General features: G+C 39.6%; 1 protein-coding gene and 1 pseudogene across 1 annotated transcript in view; one reads left to right on the top strand and one right to left on the bottom strand.

Annotated features, from left to right (window-relative positions):
• The window catches only part of AXDND1 (axonemal dynein light chain domain containing 1), a 185,853-nt gene that overhangs the window by 89,906 nt on the left and 74,476 nt on the right, over window positions 1-21,471 (top strand). The window contains exon 17 of the mRNA XM_025389451.1: window positions 9,220-9,418. Coding sequence (XP_025245236.1) covers window positions 9,220-9,418 — 199 coding nt within the window. The remainder of the gene's footprint in view (window positions 1-9,219; window positions 9,419-21,471) is intronic.
• LOC112634487 lies at window positions 3,043-4,594 on the bottom strand (annotated as a pseudogene).

Raw genomic sequence — 21,471 nt, 5'->3', positions numbered from 1 at the left:
TCTCTACTGGGGCACAGCCTAGTGGAGTTGTGAGAAGAGGGCCACTGTCCTCCAGACCTCGGAATGGTAGATCCACCAACAGTTTTCACCATGCACCTGGAAAAGTCACAGGCACTCATTGCCAGCCCATGAAAGCAGCCAGGAGGGAGTCTGTACCCTACAAAACCACATGGGTGGAGCTGCCCAAGACCGTGGGAGCCTACCTCTTGCATCGGTGTGACCTGGATGTGAGACATGGAGTCAAAGAAGATCATTTTGGACCTTTAAGATTTGACTGCTGTCAAGCATGCTGGCTCACACCTGTAATCCCAGCACTTTGGGAGCGTGAGGTGGGCAGATCACCTGAGGTCAGGAGTTTGAGACCAGCCTGGCTAACATGGTGAAACTCCATCTCTACTAAAAATACAAAATTATCTGGGCATGGTGGCACGCACCTGTAGTTGCAGCTACTCAGGAGGCTGAGGCAGGAGAATCACTTGAACCCAGGAGGCGGAGGTTGCAGTGAGCCACGATTGTGCCATTGCACTCTAGCCTGGGCAAAAAGCACGAACTCCTGTTTCAAAAAAAAAAAAAAAAAAAAAAAGAATTACTGACACTCCTGCTAGATTTTGGACTTGCGTGGGGCCTATAGGCCCTTTGTTTTGGCCAATTTCTCCCATTTGGAATGCTTGTATTTACCCAATGCCTGTACCTGCTTTGTATCTAGGAAGTGACTAACTTACTTTTGATTTTACAGGCTCATAGGCAGAAGGGACTTGTCTTGTTTCAGATGAGACTTTGGAATGTGGACTTTTCTTTTTGTCTGTTTTTTTTTATTATTATTATACTTTAAGTTCTAGGGTACCTGTGCATAACGTGCAGGTTTGTTACATATGTATACATGTGCCATGTTAGTGTGCTGCACCCATTAACTCGTCATTTACATTAGGCATATCTCCTGATACTATCCCTTCCCCCTCCCGCTACCCCACGACAGGCCCCAGTGTGTGATGTTCCCCGCCCTGTGTCCAAGTGTTCTCATTGTTCAATTCCCATCTATGAGTGAGAACATGCAGTGTTTGGTTTTCTGTCCTTGCAATAGTTTGCTGAGAATGATGGTTTCCAGCTTCATCCATGTCCCTACAAAGGACATGAACTCATCCTTTTTTATGGCTGCATAGTATTCCATGGTGTATATGTGCCACATTTTCTTAATCCAGTCTATCATTGATGGATATTTGGGTTGGTTCCAGGTCTTTGCTATTGTGAATAGTGCCACAATAAACATACATGTGCACGTGTCTTTATAGCAGCATGATTTATAATCCTTTGGGTATATACCTAGTAATGGGATGACTGGGTCAAATGATATTTCTAGTTCTAGATCCTTGAGGAATCGCCACACTGGACTTTTAAGTTAATACTGAAATGAATTAAGACTTTGGGGAGACTGTTGGGAAGGCATGGTTGGTTTTGAAATGTGAGGACATGAGATTTGGGAGGGGCCAGGGACAGAATGATATGGTTTGACTGTGTCCCCCCCTACCCACCCCACCAAATCTCATCTTGAGTTCCCATGTGTTGTGGGAGGTACCAAGTGGGAGGTAATTGAATCATGGGGGCAGGTCTTTCCCATGCTGTTCTCGTGGTAGTGAATAAGTCTCATGAGATCTGATGGTTTTATAATAGGGTGTTTCCCTACACAAGCTTTCTTCTCTTGTCTGCCTCCATGTGAGACATGCCTTTCACCTTCTGCCATGATTGTGAGGCCTCTGCAGCCATGTGGAACTGTAAGTCCATTAAACCTCTTTCTTCTGTGAATTGCCCAGTCTGGGGTATGTCTTTAGCAGCAGCATGAAAATGGACTAATACAGGAGCCTACTACAGGAATAAGTTGAGAAATGATGAGGTCCTATCCTAAGACATGGGAATGGAGAAGAGGAAAGAAAAATAAGAGAGATTTTTAAAATGTAGGCTACACAATTCTGTGTGTGAGAGAGAGTATTGTAGGATGGCTGTGTTCCTGATTTGCACTGTAAATGGGTCATCCAGTTTATTAAGATTAGAGAATAGAGGAGAAGGAAAAGTATGGGGGGGCAGATTACGTATTTAGTATTAGACGTACTGACTTTCAAGTAGCTGTGGCACAATTAAGTGGACTTGTTCAACAGGCATATTAGGAATGTGGGAGAAAAATCTTGGATGAAATTTTGGAAGATGCCAGGCGCGGTGGCTCACACCTGTAATCCCAGCACTTTGGGAGGCTGAGGCACGTGGATCACTTGAGGTTAGGTGTTTGAGACCAGCCTGACCAACGTGGCGAAACCCCATCTCTACTAAAAATAACAAAAATTAGCCAGGCATGGTGGTGCATGCCTGTAATCCCAGCTGTTCAGGAGGCTGGGGCAGGAGAATTGCTTGAACCCTGGAGGCGGAGGTTGCAGTGAGCCGAGATTGCACCATTGCACCCCAGCCTGGGGGAGAGAGCGAGACTCTGTTTAAAAAAAAAAAAAAAAGAAATTTTGGAAGATATTAGTGTATGTGTTAGTTAAAGCCATGAATTTTGATGAGATCACCTTGTGGGAAAAATATACATTAGGTATCAGTAAGGACTAAGAATGGATCCCCAACATTTTAAAGGGTAACAGCAGATAGAACAATAGAGATAGGGGGAAACCCAATGGAATTGAGTCATAAGAAGCCAGCTTTGGCTGCATCCCATGTTTTGTATATTTTTTTATTATTTAGCTTAAGACATAGTTGTTTTGTTTTGTTTTTAAAGACATTTATTCAGTATCACAATTAGACTATTACATTTAGCAATCAACAGCATGGGTGCCAAAAAAAAAAAAAAAACTACATTAAAACCCTTTGTTGGAATGCTTTACACTTTCCACAGAACACAAACTCAAATACCCTGTTATACAGTTAAGTCACAAATACAGTCCTCAAGTTTTTTGCCCATACTCATCAGTATTTGTCTAAAACATGTCTTCTTTGTAGCACCTAGGCCCTGCCGTCACTGTGCTTAGATGAGTTCACAAATCTGTTGTAACCTGTAGCTTCCCTGTCACTTCTCTGGATCTCCTCTCCTGCTAAGCTTTGTTTCCTAATTAAAATCTTCTGCCACTGCCATAGCTACTGCTGCTACTGGAACTGCCATAGCCACCTTGATTTTGTGGTTTGTCAAAGTATTGGCCTCCACCACCGTAGGGGCCAGAACTTCTGCCTCCAAAGTTTCCTTCCTTCATGGGTCCAAAACTTGAAGACTGATTGTTTTAATTGCCAAAATCATTGTAGCTTCCACCACCTCCAAAATAGCTTCCACTACCACTGCCAAAGCTGCCTCCACCTCCGTTGTTATAACTGTCATAGCTGCCACTCCCACCATAGCCACTGCCCTGGCTTCCATAACCCCGTCCACCACTTCCATAGCCTCTGCCTCCTCCACAGTAACCAGGGCCACCTTCTCCATAACCACCATCATTACCAAACCCATTATAGCCATCCCCACTGCCACCATATCCATCACCACCATGGCTGCTACCAAAGCTCCCACGACCACTGAAGTTTCCTCCATGACCAAAGTTGTCATTCCCACCAAAACCACCTCCATGACCACCACCAAAGTTTCCAGAACCACTTCCACCTCTTTGGCTGGATGAAGCCCTAGCCATCTCTTGCTTTGACAGGGCTTTCCTAACTTCACAGTTGTGGCCATTCACAGTATGCTATTTCTGAATGACAGTCTTATCCACAGAGTTACGGTCGTCAAAGGTTACAAAGGCAAAGCCCCTTTTCTTGCCACTGCCTCAGTCAGTCATGATTTCAATCACTTCAATTTTTCCATACTGTTCAGAATAATCTCTTAGGTGATGTTCTTCAGTGTCTTAATGCCACCAACAAATATTTTTTTTTTTTTTTTTTTTTTTTTCGAGACGGAGTCTCGCTCTGTCGCCCAGGCTGGAGTGCAGTGGCCGGATCTCAGCTCACTGCAAGCTCCGCCTCCCGGGTTCACGCCATTCTCCTGCCTCAGCCTCCCGAGTAGCTGGGACTACAGGCGCCCGCCATCTCGCCCGGCTAGTTTTTTGTATTTTTTTTTAGTAGAGACGGGGTTTCACCGGCTTAGCCAGGATGGTCTCGATCTCCTGACCTCGTGATCCGCCTGTCTCGGCCTCCCAAAGTGCTGGGATTACAGGCTTGAGCCACCGCGCCCGGCCACAAATATCTTTTTCACAGTTAAGTGGGCACCTGGTCTTTGAGAATCTACTCTTGAGACAGCTCTCTTTGGTTCCACAACTCTTCCATCCACCTTGTGTGGCCTTGCATTCATGGCTGCATCTGCCTCCTCCACGGTGGCATATGAGACAAACTCAAAGCCCTTGGAGCGCTTGGTGTTTGGATCTCTCATTACCACACAGTCCGTGAGCGTTCCTCATTGCTCAGAATGGCTCTCCAGGCTCTCATCAGTTGTTTCAAAGTTCAGCCCTCCAATGAAGAGCTTCCTCAGCTGTCTGGGCTCTTTAGGAGACTCTGACTTAGACAAGACGGCTGGGAGAAGAGAGACTTTAATGATGCTTCTTTGGCAGTGTCCAGGGGCAGAAAGGCAAGACATAGTTTAAAATTTCCATTATGGTTTGTCTTTTGACTCAGGATTATTTAGAATATTTCAAACACTTCAAAATTTATTTTGTTCTTAGTTTGGCTTCCCCCATACTATGTGTTATTTTGTTTGTGTTTCAGTTCTTTTTACATATTTAAATCTTACAAGACATTATTCTTATTTCATATAGTCAATATTCATTTATATTTATCCACATATTCATATTTTCAATTTGTCTGAGAAAGATACCAGTATTCAAATACAATAACCATAAAAAAGCTGTAATTTTTTGCTTGTAAGGAGGGGAGAGCTGTAATACAATGTACAACCTCTCTGAACAAAGCAAGAGGTATTCACACGGAAGCATGGAATTCCGAGACTGAAAAGCTTTAAGAAACAAGAGTATTTAGAGATCATTTTACTTTCAGCCATGGATACCTTGTATTTGGAGTGAGGCTGTTGTTACTTGATCAACTTTCAGGCATGTGGTAACTAGAATAGGATTGTTGCTAATTGGCTGACATTCTGAAGTGAACAAATGTCATGGGCTGTTTTTCTCTTCTTTTCTTTTCTTTTCCCTCTCCCTTCCTCCCTCCCTCCCTCCCTTCCTTCCTTCCTTCCTTCCTTCCTTCCTTCCTTCCTTCCTTCCTTCCTTCCTTCCTTCCTTCCTTCTCCGTTNTTCCTTCCTTCCTTCCTTCCTTCCTTCCTTCCTTCCTTCCTTCCTTCTCCGTTCTTTCTTTCTTTCTTTTTTTTTTGAGACAGTCTCACTCTGTTGCTGAGGCCTGAGTATAGTGGTATGATCATGGCTCACTGCAACCTCAAACTCCCATGCTCAAGTGATCCTCCCACCTCAGCCTCTCAGGTAGCTGGGACTACAGGCGCATGCTGTGACTCCTGGCTAATTTTTTTGTAGTGATTGGGTTTCGTCATGTTGTCCAGGCTGGTCTCAAACTCTTGGGCTCAAGTCATTCACCCACCTTGGCCTCCCAAAGTGCTGTGATTATAGGCGTGAGCCACTACGCCAGGCTGATTTTCTTTTTTATTCCTAGCTTCATAGCTAAGTTTTATTTAAACTTTAAAGAACATATAATTTTAAGATTCTTAAATAATTCAAAGCCTTAGAACAATATGGAAAATCCTCCAAATTGTTTATGAACCCAGAAAACCATAATATCAAAATACAATAAATAGAGTACAAATAAACCCATCAATTTTCTGTTATTTATGACAATAGGTGCAAACATTCTAAATAAAATAATAATAATTATTATAGCTTAGCAAAGCTTAAAAACAAAACATTTTAACCAAGTAGGGTATACTCCAGGAATGCATGGGCGATTCAACATTAGGAAGTTGATCAGCATAATACATTTCATAAAAATATTAAGAGAAAAAACTGTATGAGCATATAAGAGATGCTGCAATTGTTTTGTTAAAATATAGCAGTTATTCCCAAGAAAAAGTCTAAATTAAATATCCCTAGAAGAAAACTACATAAATATAATACTATAACAACTTATCAAAAACCAATAGTAATACCATGAATGGAAAAACACTAAAACTTTATAATTAACCTCACAAAATAGATGAGGATGCTTGATAGCAACATTTTTATTTTTTTTTTAAGTGGTTCTAGAAAATGAAATAGTAGAATAAAGTAAAATAACAGATATGAACATTGGAAAAGAAAATATAAAGTATTTCTTTGTGCTGATGTTATAGTTACATACTTAGAAAATCTGGAACTATAGGAATAAAAGATTAAAATCAGTAAGACAGTTTGGTGAGGAGACTGAATCAGAATTAAACAAATAAAAGTAAATTGTTTTTCTCTACTTAAGCAATAAAGCACCTAAAAATGAGAATGGGAAAAGTCTTTCCAATCCATTAGTTTTTGTCACCTCAAGAATACATTCTTTAAAGGAAGGGCTTACCTATATTGTCCAGGCTGGCTGGCCTTGAACTCCTGGGTTCAAACAGTCCTCCTGCCTCAGCCTCTTGAGTAGCTAGAACTACAGGTGCATGCCACTATGCCTGGCTAGAATATATTTAGTTGTTTAAAAGGCACAGGTTCTATAGGAAGAAAATTATATATGTATTATAATACATTTTCATAATATGATTCTTCTAAAATTAATACATAGGATAAGATAATATTTATATGACAAAATAAATGCTCATGAAAAAGTTTAAAATTGATTTTGTGATTACTTGTTTAGGGCTTGAGTTTATGGCCAAAGAATAACTGGTCTTTCCCTTTTGTGAATTTGTAGAGTAAGATCCTTTTATCCTCATATTGCTCCCTTCCTACATTTGCATTTGTCTATCTGGGATAATTTTCTTTTTCCTTGAAGAAATCTCTTTGGTATTTTCTACAGTGGTGGGTCTGCTGATTATTTTTTGTTTAAAGGCTTGCTTTCTTTTCCTTTCCTTTCCTTCCTTCCTTCCTTCCTTCCTTCCTTCCTTCCTTCCTTCCTTCCTTCCCTCCCTCCCTCCCTTCCTTCCTGTTGTCTTTTCTTTTCTTTCTTCTTTTTTTTTTTTTGAGATGGGGTCTCATTATGTTGCCCAGGCTACTCTTGGTCTTGAACTCCTAGGCTCAAGCAATCCTCCCACTTTGGCCTCCCAAAGTGCTGGAATTACAAGCATGAGCCACTACGCTGGGCCTTAAAGCTTATTTTCTAAGAATTCTGATTTGCCAGTGATTTTCTTTTAGTGTGTTAGTTTAACCTGCTGTTAAACATTCACTGATTTTAAAATTTTAGTTATTACATTTTTCAGTCCTAGAATTTATTAACTTTTATCTCTGCTGAAATTTTCTATCTTGTCATTTAATAACTTGAAAGTTGTAGTCACAGTTAAAGTCCATGTCTGGTGATCGGATAGTATTTGGTTCTCCTATAGTTGTATTTTATTATCTGTATTTTGTCTTGGTTTTGAGTCCATTCTTTTCATATTTCTATTTCTGATTGAATGTTGGACATTGTGTGTGAAGAGTTTTAGGGATGATACTATATTTCATAAGAAGAATTTTACTTTTTCTTCTGGCAGGTCATTCAGTACAGGGACAGATCACCTTAATCCAAGCAGGGACTGAGCTGAAATGAAATCTGGCCTTGGGCTTTCTGAGGGTTGTTCTATTTCTGCTCCACCTTTATTCTTAAGATGTACTGCTTCAGAGAATTAGGGTTCCCAAGAGAATCCTGGTGCTACCAGGACCTCTACTCCTTAGCAAATTCTGGACTTCGGTTTTGTCCACTGTCCCACCCCTGAGTTAGAGTGACTTAATATCCCAAATTTCCATGAAAGATACTGAAGTTCCATCATCCAAAACCCATGAAATATATTACAAATCCATTAAAGCATTTTTGCTCAGTGCATCATGTGTTTCTTAAGAATCCTTCTCAGTAAAGTGTCTCAGGTAACCCTGAGCCATTGACTGGCACAATTGTTCAATATAAAACTACACTATAAAAGCTACATGGGGAAACACAATTACATTTTCTATGACAGCAATAATATAGTTATTGATAAAATGACAATACTTATCCATATCAACCCTCTGTATCTGCAGGTTCTGCATCCTCAGATTCAATCAACCATGAATCAAAAATACTTGAAAAAAAATACAAATAAAAACACAATATAGTATAATAAATATCACATAGCATCTGCATTGTGTTAGGTAATATAAGTAATCTAGAGGTGATTTAAAGTATACAAGAGGATGTGCATAGGTTATATGCAAATACCACATCATTTTCTGTAAGGGACTTGAGAATCCATGGATTTTGGTATCCGTGGGGGTCCTGAAACCAATCCCCTGTAGATACTGAGGGATGACTGTAAATAATGGGCAGAGAAAAATAAGGTAGCAAATGGTTTAAAATAGAAGCAATCAAAATTATGAATGGTGGTGAAATTAGCAGATCATTTTGAATACTCCTGAAATATCAAAATTTGCTGATGAAGGAAGCCAGTGAAAATATTTTCATCAAGGACAAGAAAAAGTTTCCTTTTAAATCACTTGTCTTTATATAACTTTGAGATGGGAGTGTTTTCATTTCATATTTTGCAAATGAATAAGAAAAAGGGTATTTTGCCATAATCTCCTAGTGAATCAGTCTGCTGGATCCACATTAGGATACACACTCAAGTTTTGTTCAGAGCAAAAACTATAAACTTTATGAAAACCTGATCAATAACCTAAAAAATGACTCAAGAACTATGATAACCTATTTTCATTTGTTATTCACTATCCCATAATCATGAAGAAGCTGATTATTATCATTGTCCTCTTAAAAGAATGACGTAGTGAAGTAAGGTCTTTTACAGAAAACTATAGTTGATAGTTTCTGGGTTTAATGCATTTGATTCTCAGCTGAAAGGACAAGAAATTAAGGATATAAACTGTCATTGAAAAAATAGTTTGTTAGTCATAAAAGCACCAATTACGCAATGCTTATTCATTAAACATTTATTAAGGAACTGCTTTTTATAAGGTTCTCTGCTAATCAAGCTGTAGGATAATAAAAGGTTTTTAAAAGATATGCCCTTGCTCAGTAGGATTTTTAAATTTGGTATTAAAATAGTAATCTTACAAATACTTCTAAAAATTAATGCTTTTCTTACTTTTCTAGGTTACTCCAAAATTCTTCCAATTTTGATTAGTTCTCTTGACTTCTGTTCTTTCAAGTTGGAAAACCTGGAGTTTCCTGATACACCTCTTGAAGAATGGCAGGAAATAGATGAAAAAATTAATGAAATGAAATTACAGTTGGATTTATTGTTAAACCTTACTGGTATTGTTCCACAGCACATAGACATGGATTCTGTTTCGTAAGTCCCCATAACTTTCTTTTGCTTTGAGAGAATTTTCCTAAAGCTTTATTGCAATATAATTCATATATAATTCCCTTTTTGAAAGTGTACAATTCTGTGGTGTTCGGTATATTTATAGATATAAGTAACCATCACCAGTCCATTTGAGAATATTTCATCACCTCAAAAAGAAGACTTATGCACTTTAGCTATCATTCTGCAATCTTCCATCCTCTCCCACCATCCTACCCCCAGCCCTAAGCAGCTACAGATCTACTTTGTCTTTGTTGATTGTATTGTGAACTTTTTTTTGTTTTTGATATGTAGTCTCACTCTTGTTCCCCAGGCTGGAGTGCAATAGCGAGATCTCGGCTCACTGCAACCACTGCCTCCTGGGTTCAAGCGATTCTCTTGCCTCAGCCTCCTGAGTAGCTGGGACTACAGGCGCCTGCCACCACACCTGGCTAATTTTTGTATTTTTAGTAGAGATGGGGTTTCACCAGGCTGGTCTCGAACTCCTGACCTCAGGTGATCTGCCCGCCTTGGCCTTCCAAAGTGCTTGGATTACAGGCATGAGCCACCGCACCCGGCCTGTTGTGGACATTTTATTTGAAAGGAATCATTGTACTATGTGGTCTTTGTGTCTAACTTCTTTCACTTAGCATAATGTTTTCAAGGTTCATCCATGTTGTGGCATATTTTAGTATTTCGTTTTTATGACTGAATCATATTCTGTGTATGGATATACCACATTTTATTTATTCATTTGTCCATTGATAGACATTTGGACTGTTTCCATAGTTTGACCTTAATGAGTAATGTTTCAATACACATTGATGTGCATGCTTTTTGTGGACGGACATTTGTTTTCATTTCTCTTGGGCATATATTACCTAAGGAGTGGAATTGCTGGGTCATATGGCAGTTCTATTTTTAATAATTTGAGGAACTGTCAGACTGTTTTCCAAGGTGTTTTTGGAAAACCTACACAATTTTACGTTCACATCAGCAGTGCATGTGAGTTGTGATTTCTCCACATACTTGCCAATACTTATTATCTGACTTTTGATTCTAGCTATAATAGTGGGACTGAAATGATGTTTTATTGTGGTTGTGATTCACATTTCTCTAATGACAAATGATGTCAAATGATGTGAAGAATTGTTTCACATGCTTATTGGCTATTTGTATATTTTCTTTGAGGGAAATTTTTTCTGTGCTGTTGTTGTTGTTGCTTGTGCTGGTTTCATAGCTAAGAATTCTTTGCCAAATCCAAGGTCATGAAAATTTACCCCTATGTTTTCTTCTAAGAGTTTTGTAGCATTTGCTTTGTTACATTAAGGTCTTTGATCCATTTTAGTTAATTTTTGTATGTGGTATGAGGTAAGGGTCCAGTTTCATTCTTTGCATGTGGGTATTTAGTTGTACCAGCACTATTTGTTGAAGACTATTCTTTCTCCATTTCATGGTATTGACATTTTTGATGAAAATCAGTCATGGATTTATTTCTGAATGATTAATTCTATCATGTTGATCTATATGTCTACCCTTGTGCCAGTAACACACTATCTTACTTATTCTTGCTTTGTAGAACATTTTGAAAATGGAAAATGTGAGTCTTTCTACTTGACTCTTCTTTTACAGAATTATTTTGGCTTTTCTGGGTACCTTGCAATTCCATATAAATTTTAGAATAAGCTTGTTAATTTTACAAAGCCATTAACTGGGATTCTGAAAAAGAATTTGTTGGAGCTGTACATCAGAATGGGAATATTGCTCTCTTAAACATGTTAAGTCTTCAATGTGAACATGGGATGCTTTTCCAGTTATTTGGATCTTCTTTAATTTCTTTCCATGATATTTTATTGTCTTCTGAGTATAAGCTCTACACTTCTTTTGTTATATTTACTCCTAAGTATTTTCTTAATGTTATTGCAAATAGGATTTTTAAAACTTTATTTCAGATAATGTTTATTGCATGTGTATAGGAATACAATTGATTTTTAAAATATTTATCTTACATCCCAAAACCTTGATGAATTTATTAGTTGCAATCATTTTTTAAAGGATTTCTTAGTATTTTCTATACAAAAGATCATATCTATAAATAGAAGTAGTTTCTTTTTAATCTAGATGCCTTTGATTTCATTCTCTTGCCTAATTGCTTTGGCTGGAACCTCAATACAATGTTGAATGGAAGATGTTGTTCCTATTCTTAGGGGAAATGCATCCAGTCTTTCACTATTAAGTATAATATAGTTGTGGGTTTTTCCTAGATGCCTTTCATTGGATTTAGGAAGTTTTCTTCTATTGCTAATTTGTTGCATGCTTTTACATAAAAAGTTGTTGGATTTTGACAAATGCTTTTTCTACATCTAGTGAAATGATCATGTGATTATTTTTTTCATGTTCATATGTATTACATTCAGTTTTTTGGATATTAAATTAACTTTGCTTGCATAGGATAAATCCCACTTGGTAACTGTGTAAAATACTTTTGATCAGTTCAGGATTCTGTTTGCTAGTCTTTGCACTGATATTCATAAGAGACATTGGTCTGTTTTCTTTTCATGTGATGTCTTCGCCTGATGTTATATCAGTGTAATACTGCCTTCATGAAATGAGTTAGAAGTATCCCTCCATCTTTATCTTTTGGAAGATTTTGTGAAGAATTTGTGTTGATTAATCTTTGGCTCTTTGGGAGGATTCAGTGGTGCAGCCCTCTGTGGGTAGGTTTTTGAAAATTGATTGAATCGCTTCACTTGTTAAAAGTCTACTTATATTGTCTATTTCTTATTGAATCAGATTTTGTGTGTGTTTTTCTAGATATTTGACAATTTCATCTAAGTTATCTAATTTGTTGGCAAAATTGTTCATTGTATTCCGTTATAATCATTTTTATTTCTGAAAGAAGATCAGTACTAGCATCCCCTCTCTCATTTCCAATTCTAATAATTTGAGCCTTCTCTATTTCTCCTGGTCAACTTAGCTAAATCTTTGTTAATATTGCTGATCTTTTCAAATAATCATCTTTCATTGATTTCCTTTAGTGTTTTTCTATTCTCTATTGTATTTATTTCCACTGTAGTCATTATTATTTCCTTCCTTTCACTTTCTTTACATTTAGTTTACTCTACCTTTTCCATAGTCTTAAGGTGAGCTGTTAGGTTATCGATTTGAGATTTTTCTTCTTTCTTAACATAGATTTTACAGCTATAAATTTCCCTCTAAGGACTGCTTGATATGTTGTGTCTTCCTGAGTCTTCATTTTCTTTTTTTCTTTTTTGAGACGGAGTCTCACTCTGTCACCCAGGCTGAAGTGCAGTGGCGTAATCTCAGTTCACTGCAACCTCCGCCTCCCAGATTCAAGCAATTCCCCTGCCTCAGCCTCCTGAGTAGCTGGGATTACAGGCATGTGCCACCATGCCTGGCTAATTTTTTTGTATTTTTAGTAGAGATGAGGTTTCACCATATTGGCCACGCTGGTCTCGAAATCCTGACCTTGTGATCCACCCACCTCAACCTCCCAAAGTGCTGGGATTACAGGTGTGAACCACCACACCTGGCCTGTGTCTTCATTGTCATTAATCTCAAAGTATTTTTATGCTTTCTCTTGTGATTTTTTCATTGACCCATTTGTTATTCAGGAGTATGTTATTTAATGTCCACACATTTGTGAGTTCCCCATTTCTTTCCAGTTATGGATTTCATTCATTTGTGTATTTTCATTCATTTGTGTAATTTCATTCCATTGTGGTATGAGTATATATTTTATATTATTCTAGCATTAAAATTACTGAGGTTTGTTTTATGGTCTAGCATCTTGTCTATCCTGGAGAATTTTCCATGTACACTTGAGAAAAATGTGTATTTCATTGTTACTGGAGAAAGTGTTCTAGAGATGTCTGGTCTAGTTGGTTTATAGTATTGTTAAAATCTTCCAATTCCTTATTTATCATCTGTGTGGCAGTTCTAACCATTATTGATAGTGGGATGTTGAAGTCTCCAACTATTATTCTTAAATTGTCTGTTTTTTCCTTCCTTTCTCTTGGTGTTTGCTTTGTGTCTTTTGGTACTTTGTTATTAGGTGCACACATGTTTATAATTGTTATATCTTCTTGATGGAGTGATCCTTTTATAATTATAAAATATCATTCCTTATTTTTAGTAACTTTTTAAATTTTAAAATCTATTTTATCTGCTATCAGTACAGCCACAGCAGCTTTATTGTGGTTACTGTTATGTATCTTTTCCTTTTATACTATTATATACCTTTTGGTTTTAATCTATTTGTATATTTGAATCTCATGTGTGTCTTCTATAGAGAGCATATAGTTGATTCATGTTTTCAGTCCAGTCTGACAATCTCTGCCTTTTAATTGGATTGTTAAATCTATTTACATTTAATGATATTATTGACATGGTTGGATTTACATCTGCCATCTTACTGCTTGTTTTGTTTCATGACTTCTTTGTTTCTCTGTTTTTCTTTTACTGTTTTTTTGTATTGAATGAATACTTTCTAATGTAGAATTCATTTCTTTACTGATTTTTCACTACATTTAAAAAGTTTTTTTAATGGCTTCTCTAGAGTTTACCCTAAACCTCTTAATTTATCAGAATCAGCTTCAGATTTATACTGGCTTAATTCCAGTGACATATAGATATGTTACTTCTATCTAGTTTGATTCCTTTTCCCACCTTTTGTGGTATAATTTTATACACATTACATCTCTTAATATTTGATATGGGTTGGCTCTGTGTCTCCACCCAAATCTCATCTTAAATTGTAATCACCACATGTCAATGGAGGAAGGTGATTAGATCATGGGAGCAGTTACCCCCATGCTGTTCTCTTGAGATCTGATGGTTTTATATGCATCTGGCATTTCCCCTGTCTGCATGCACCTCTGTCTTTCCTGCTGCCCTGTGAAGAAGGCACTTGCTTCTTTTTCCCCTTCTGCCATGATTGTAAGTTTCTTGAGGCCTCCCCAGCCATGTGGAACTGTGAATCAATTAAGCCTCTTTTGTTGATAAGTGACCTAGTCTTGGCCAGGTGTGGTGGCTGACGCCTGTAATCCCAGCACTTTGGGAGGCTGAGGTGAGTGGATCACTTGAGGTCAGGAGTTTGAGACCAGCCTGGCCAACATGGTGAAACCCTATCTCTACTAAAAATACAAAAATTAGCTGGGCGTGGTGGCAGGCACCTGTAATCCCAGCTACTTGGGAGGCTGAGGTGGGAGAATCACTTGAACCTGGGAGGCGGTGGTTGCAGTGAGCCGAGATCGCGCCACTGCACTCCAGCCCAGGCGACAGAGTGAGACCCCACCTCAAAAAAAAAAAAAAAAAGTTACCTAGTCTTGGGTAGTTTCTTTATAGCAGTGTGAGAATGGAGTAATACAGGAAATTGGTACCGGAAGTAGGGTACTGCTATAAAGTTAGCCTGAATATATGTAAGCCACATTGGAACTGGATAATGGGCAAAAGTTGGAATAGTTTGGAGGGCTCAGAGGAAGACAGAAAGATTTGGGAAAGTTTGGAACTTCCTAGAGACTTGTTGAATGGTTTTGACCAAATGCTGATTGTGATGTGGACAATGAAGTCTGGGCTGAGCTAGTCTCAGATGGAGATGAGAAACTTACTGGGAACTGGAGTAAAAGTTACTCTTGCTATGCCTTAGTAAAGAGGTTGGTGGTATTTTGCCCCTGCCCTAGAAATCTGAGGAACTTTGAACTTGAGAGAGATGATTTAGGGTATCTGGTGGAAGAAATTTCTAAGTGGCAAAGCATTCAAGAGGAAGCAGAGCATAAAAGTTTGGAAAATTTGCAGTCTGACCATGAGGTAGAAAAGAAAAACCCATTTTCTGGGGAGGAATTAAAGACAGCTGCAGAAATTTGCATAAGTAATGAGAAACTGAATGTTCGTAGCCAAGTCAATGGGGAAAATGTCTCCAGGGCATCAGAGATCCTCAGAGCAACCCCTGTTATCACAGGCCTGGAGGCCTAGAAGGTAAAAATGGTTTCATGGGTCAGGCCCAGGGACCCCGCTGCTCTGTGAAGCCTCTGGACATGGCACCCTGTGTCCTAGCCACTTCAGCTCCAGTCGTGGCTAAAAGGGGCCAAGGTACAGCTTGGGCCATTGCTTCAGAGGGTGATCTTGGGCCTGTGGGTGCACAGAAGTCAAGAATTGAGGTTTGGGAATCTCTACCTAGATTTCAGAGGATGTATGGAAATGCTTGGATGTCCAGGCAGAAGTCTGCTGCAGAGGTGTAGCCCTCATGGAGAACCTCTGCTAGGGCAGTACAAAAGGGAAATTTAGAGTTGGAGGCCCCACACAGAGTCCCCACTGGGGCCTAGTGGAGCTGTGAGAAGGGGGCCACTGTCCTCCAGACCCCAGAATGGTAGATGCATCAACACTTTGCACTGTGCACTTGGAAAAGCCACAGACACTCAACACCAGCCCATGAAAGCAGCCAGGCGAGGGGCTGCACCCTGCAAAGCCACAGGAGTGGAGCTGCCCAAGCCTGTGGGAGCTCACCTCTTGCATTAGCATGACTTAGATGTGAGACATGGAATCAAAAGAGATTATTTAGAAGCTTTAAGATTTAATGACTGGTCTGCTAGATTTCAGACTCGCATGGGGCCTGTAGCCCTTTTGTTTTGGTCAGTTTCTCCCATTTGAAATGACAGCATTTATCCAGTGCCTCTACCCCGATTGTATCTTGGAAGGAACTAACTGTTTTTTTATTTTACAGGCTCATAGGCAGAAGGGACTTGCCTTGCTCGGATGAGATGTTGCACTGTGGACTTTTGAGTAAATCCTGAAATGAGTTTAGACTTTGGGGGACTGTTGCAAAGGTATAATTGGTTTTGAAATGTGAAATTATATGAGATTTGGAAAGGGCCAGGACAGAATGATATGTTTTGGCTCTGTTTCCCTACCCAAATGTCATCTTGAATTGTAATCCTCATGTGTTGAGGGTGGGACCTGTAATTCTCACATGTCAAGGAAAGGAGATGATTGGATCATGGTGGCTGTTTCCCCCTGCTGTTCTCATGAGAGTGAGTTTTTATGCGATATGATGGTCTTATAAGCATTTGGCATTTCCCCTACTTGCACTTCTCTTTTTCCTGCTGCCTTGTGAGGAGGTACTTGTTTTTCCTTCCCCTTCTGCCATGATTATAAGCTTCCTGAGGCTTCTCCAGCCATGTAGAACTGTGTGTTGATTAAACCTCTTTTGTTTAAAAATTACCCAGTCTAGGGTATTTCTTTATAGCATTGTAGAATTGGACTAATATAATATTACAAGCCAAAAATACATTGTTATAGTTATAAATTTACCATCTGTCATCATTTCTATCACCCATTAGAGTTTGCTCCCATCCACCTCTTCTGTGCTATTTTGACATATATATTACAAATATATTACATTTTTATGTTATAGGTCCAACAATATATCATATATTATTTTATACAAGTTCTTCTTTAATCGGTTAAGAAATAGAAAATATGCTTTCATATTGTCTTTTAAAATTGCATAATTTTCTTTACACTGCCTTGTTTTTTGTGTAGATTCTAATTACCATCTGTGGTCATTGCTTTCAGCTTGAAAAATCTCCTCTAGGATTTATTGTAAGGAAAATCTACTAGCAATGAATTCTTCAGTTTTTAAAAAATTTGGGGCAGTCTTTATTCTACCTTCATTTTTAGAACATATGTTTGTTGGATATAGGATTCTTGGTTGACATTTTTCTTCTTTAGGCAGTATGAATATGTTATCCTGCTACTTTTTGGCCTCTATTGTGTATACTGAGAAGTCAGCTGTTAATCTTATTGGAACTCCCTTGTAAGTGATGTGTTGTTTTTCTCTTACTGCTCTCAAGATTTTCTCCTTATTTTGACTTCTAGCACCTTAACTCTCATATATAAGTTTGTAGACCTCTTTGTGTTTATCTTACATGGAGATTGTTAAGCTTCTTGAATGTGTTATTGTTTTTCAATAAATTTGGAGAGTTTCAGCTACTGTTTCTTTCAATATTTTTATGTATTTTCTTTTCTCTACTTCCAGTACTCCCTTTATGTGTAAGGGTGTCCCATATTTCTTCAATACTGTTTTCATGTCTCTTCATTCTTTTTCTCTTTATTCTTTGGCTTGAATATCTTCCACATATTTATCTTCAAGTTCAATTCTTCTCTCTTCTGCCAGTTCAAATTTACTGTTGAGCCCTAGTAGTGACTTTAAAACATTTTTCAGTTATTGTTCTTTTTCACTTTAAAATTTTCATTTATTTCTTTTTTCCAATTTATATTTTTAATTTCTATTCTCTTATTTGCTACAACATTGTTATAATACCTTCCTTTGCTTATCTAATCATGGATTTCTTTAGTTCTGTGAACATGAACTAACATGTGTTAGTTCATGTTCACACTGCTGATAAAGACATACCCAAGACTGGGCAATTTACAAAAGTAAGAATTTTAATGATCTCACAGTTCCACATGTCTGGGGAGGCCTCACAGGAAATCATGGTGGAAGGTGAGAGGCACATCTCACATGGAAGCATACAAGAGAAGAGAATGAGAGCCAAGTGAAAGGGATTTCCCCTTATAAAACCATCAGATCTCATGAGACTTATTCACTACCATGAGAACAGTGTGGGGGAAACTACTCCCACGATTCAATTATCTCCCACTGGGTTCCTCCCAAAACATGAAGGAATTACGGGAGCTACAATTTAAGATAAGATTTGGATGGGGACAGAGCCAAACCATATAATTCTGCCCCTGGCCTCTCCCAAATCTCATGTCCTCACATTTCAAAACCAATCATGCCTTCCAAACAGTCCCCATAAGTCTTAACTCATTTCAGCATTAACTCAAAAGTCCACAGTCCAAAGTCTCAGCCAAGACAAGGCAAGTCTCTTCCACCTATAAGCCTGTAAAATCAAAAGCAAGTTATTTACTTCCTAGATACAAAAGCGGGTACAGATATTTGGTACATACAGGCATTCCAAATGGGAGAAATTGGCCAAAACAAAGGGGCTACAGGCTCCATGCAAATTAAAAATCTAGCAGGGCAGACAAATCTTAAAGCTCCATAATGATCTCCTTTGACACCATGTCTCACATCTGGGTCACGCTGATGCAAGAGGTGGGTTCTCATGGTCTTGGATAGTTCTCCCTCATTGGCTTTGTGGGGCACAGACTCCCTCCTGGCTGCTTTCATGGGCTGGGGTTGAGTGCCTATGGCTTTTCCAGGCACATGGTGCATGCTGTTGGTGGATATACCATTCTGGGATCTGGAGGACAGTGGCCATTTTCTCACAGCTCCACTAGGCAGCACACCAGTGGGGACTCTGTGGGGGGGTACCCACCTCACATTTTCCTTCTGCACTGCCCTAGCAGAGGTCTCCATTAGCACCCTACCCCTGCAGCAAACTTCTGCCTGGACATCCAGTTGTTTCCATACATCCTTGAAATCTAGGCTAAGGTTCCCAAACCTTGATTCTTGGCTTCTGTGCACCTGCAGGTTCAATACAATGTGGATGCTGCCATGGCTTGGGGCTTCACCTTCTGAAGCCATGGCCCCAGCTGTACCTTGGCCCCTTTTAGTCATGGCTGGAACAGCTGGGATGCAGGGCACCAAGTCCCTAGATTGCACACAGCAGAGCAGTCTGTGTGCTCTTCATGGGCCTGGCCCATGAAGCCATTTTTTCCTCCTAGGCCTTCAGGCCTGTGATGGGAGGGGCTGACCCAAAGGTCTCTGACATGACCTGGGGACATTTTCCCCATTGTCTTGGGGATTAACATTTGGCTGCTCATTACTTATGCAGATTTCTGCAGCTGGCTTGAATTTCTCCTAGAAAATGGAATATTTTTCTCTCTTGCATTGTCAGGCTACAAATTTTCTGAACTTTTATGCTCTGTTTCCCTTTTAAAACTGAATACCTGGCTGGGTGTGGTGGCTCATGCCTGTAATCCCAGCACACTGGGAGGCCAAGGCAGGTGGATCACCTGAGGTCAGGAACTTGAGACCAGCCTGGCCAACATGGTGAAACTCAATCTCTACTAAAAATGCAAAATTATCTGGGTGTAGTGGCACATGCTTGTAGTCCCAGCTACTCAGGAGCCTGAGACAGGAGAATCACTTGAACCTGGGAGGTGGAGGCTGCAGTCAGCCGAGATCATACCACTGCACTGCAGTCTGGGTGAGATAGACTCTGTCTCAAAAAATTTAAAAAAAAAAAAAAAAAGACTGAATACATTTAACAGCACCCAAGTCACCCCTTGAATGCTTTGTTTCTTAGAAATTTCTTCCACTGGCTGGGTGCAGTGACTCACGCCTGTAATCTCAGCACTTTGGGAGGCTGAGACGGGTGGATCACCTGAAGTCAGGAGTTCGAGACCAGCCTGACCAACATGGAGAAGCCCTATCTTTACTGAAAATCAAAATTAACCAGGCATGATGGTGGATGCCTGTAATCCCAGCTACTTGGGAGGCTGAGGCAGGAGAATCTCTGGAACCCGGGAGGTGGAGATTGTGGTGAACCGAGATTGTGTCATTGCACTCCAGCCTGGGCAACAAGAGTTAAACTCCATCTCAAAAAAACAAAACAAAACATGGAAAAAGGCTGGGTGTGGTGGCTCATGCCTGTAATCCCAGCACCTTGGGAGGCCGAGGTGGGCGGATCATGAGGTCAGGAGATGGAGACCATCCTGTCTAACACGCTGAAACCCTGTCTCTACTAAAAATACAAAAAATTAGCTGGGTGTGGTGGCTCATGCCTGTAGTCCCAGCTACTCAGGAGGCTGAGGCAGGAGAATGGCATGAACCCGGGAGGCAGAGCTTGCAGTGAGCCAAGGTCACGTCACTGCACTCCAGCCTGGGTGACAGAGGGAGACTCTGTCTCAACAAAAAAAAAAAAGAAAAAAAGAAAGAAAGAAGAAAAGAAAAGAAAAGGAAAGAAAAAAGAAATTTCTTCCACCAGATAGTCTAAATTATCTCTCTGAAGCTGAGAGTTTCACAAATCTCTAGGGCAGGGGCAAAATGCCGCCAGTCTCTTTGCGTAAACATAACAAGAATCTTCTTTGCTCCAGTTCCCAAGAAGTTCCTCATTTCCATCTGAAACCACCTCAGTCTGGATTCCATTGTCCATATCATTATCAGCATTTTGGTCAAAGCCATTCAACAAGTGTCTAGGAAGTTCCAAATTGTTCCACATTTTCCTGTCTTCTTCTGAGCCCTTCAAACTGTTCCAACCTCTGCCTGTTACCCAGTTCCAAGGTGGCTTCCACATTTTTGGGTATATTTACAGTAGCTCCCCACTCCTGGTACCGATTTACTGTGTTAGTCCATTCTCATGCTTCTGATAAAGACACACCAGAGACTGGGTAATTTACAAAGGAAAAAGGGTTTAGTGGACTCACAGTTCCACATGGCTGGGGAGGCCTTACAATCCTGGTGGAAGGTGAAAGGCACATCTCACATGGTGGCAGACAAGAGAAGAGAATGAGAGCCAAGTGAAAGGGGTTCTTCCCCTTATAAAATCATCAGATCTCATGAGACTTATTCACTACCAGGAGAACAGTATGGGGGACACCACCCCCATGATTCAATTATCTCCCACTGGGTCCCTCCCACAACATGAGGGAATTATGGGAGCTACAATTCAAGATGGGATTTGGGTGGGGACATAGCCAAACCTTATCAGCTACTTTGAAGTTGAGGTCTGATCAGTCTCACAGGCAGTTTCTGTTGCCTGCCTGGTGTATATTTCATACTTTCTTGTTTCTTTTCATGCTTTGTAAGGTTTTGTTGTTGTTGTTGTTGTTGTTTTTGGTTTTTGGATACTGGACATATTAGATAATATACTGTAGCAACTTTTGTTGCTACCCCCCTCTTCCTTGTCTTAAGTCCCTGATCTTGCTCTCAAGAAGGTGCAGTTTTCGGGTATGCATACTGTCACCCTGCAGTGACAGTGGTGTTTGTCAAGGTTCACTTCTTTTTCTTTGACCACACCAAACTGTTAAACTTCACTAATTATTGTTTTCAATAATTCTCTGGGGCATAT

The sequence above is a fragment of the Theropithecus gelada genome, chromosome 1, assembly GCF_003255815.1.
Source record: "Theropithecus gelada isolate Dixy chromosome 1, Tgel_1.0, whole genome shotgun sequence".
Classification (NCBI taxonomy): domain Eukaryota; kingdom Metazoa; phylum Chordata; class Mammalia; order Primates; family Cercopithecidae; genus Theropithecus; species Theropithecus gelada.
This window is presented reverse-complemented; position numbering and strand designations above follow the sequence as displayed.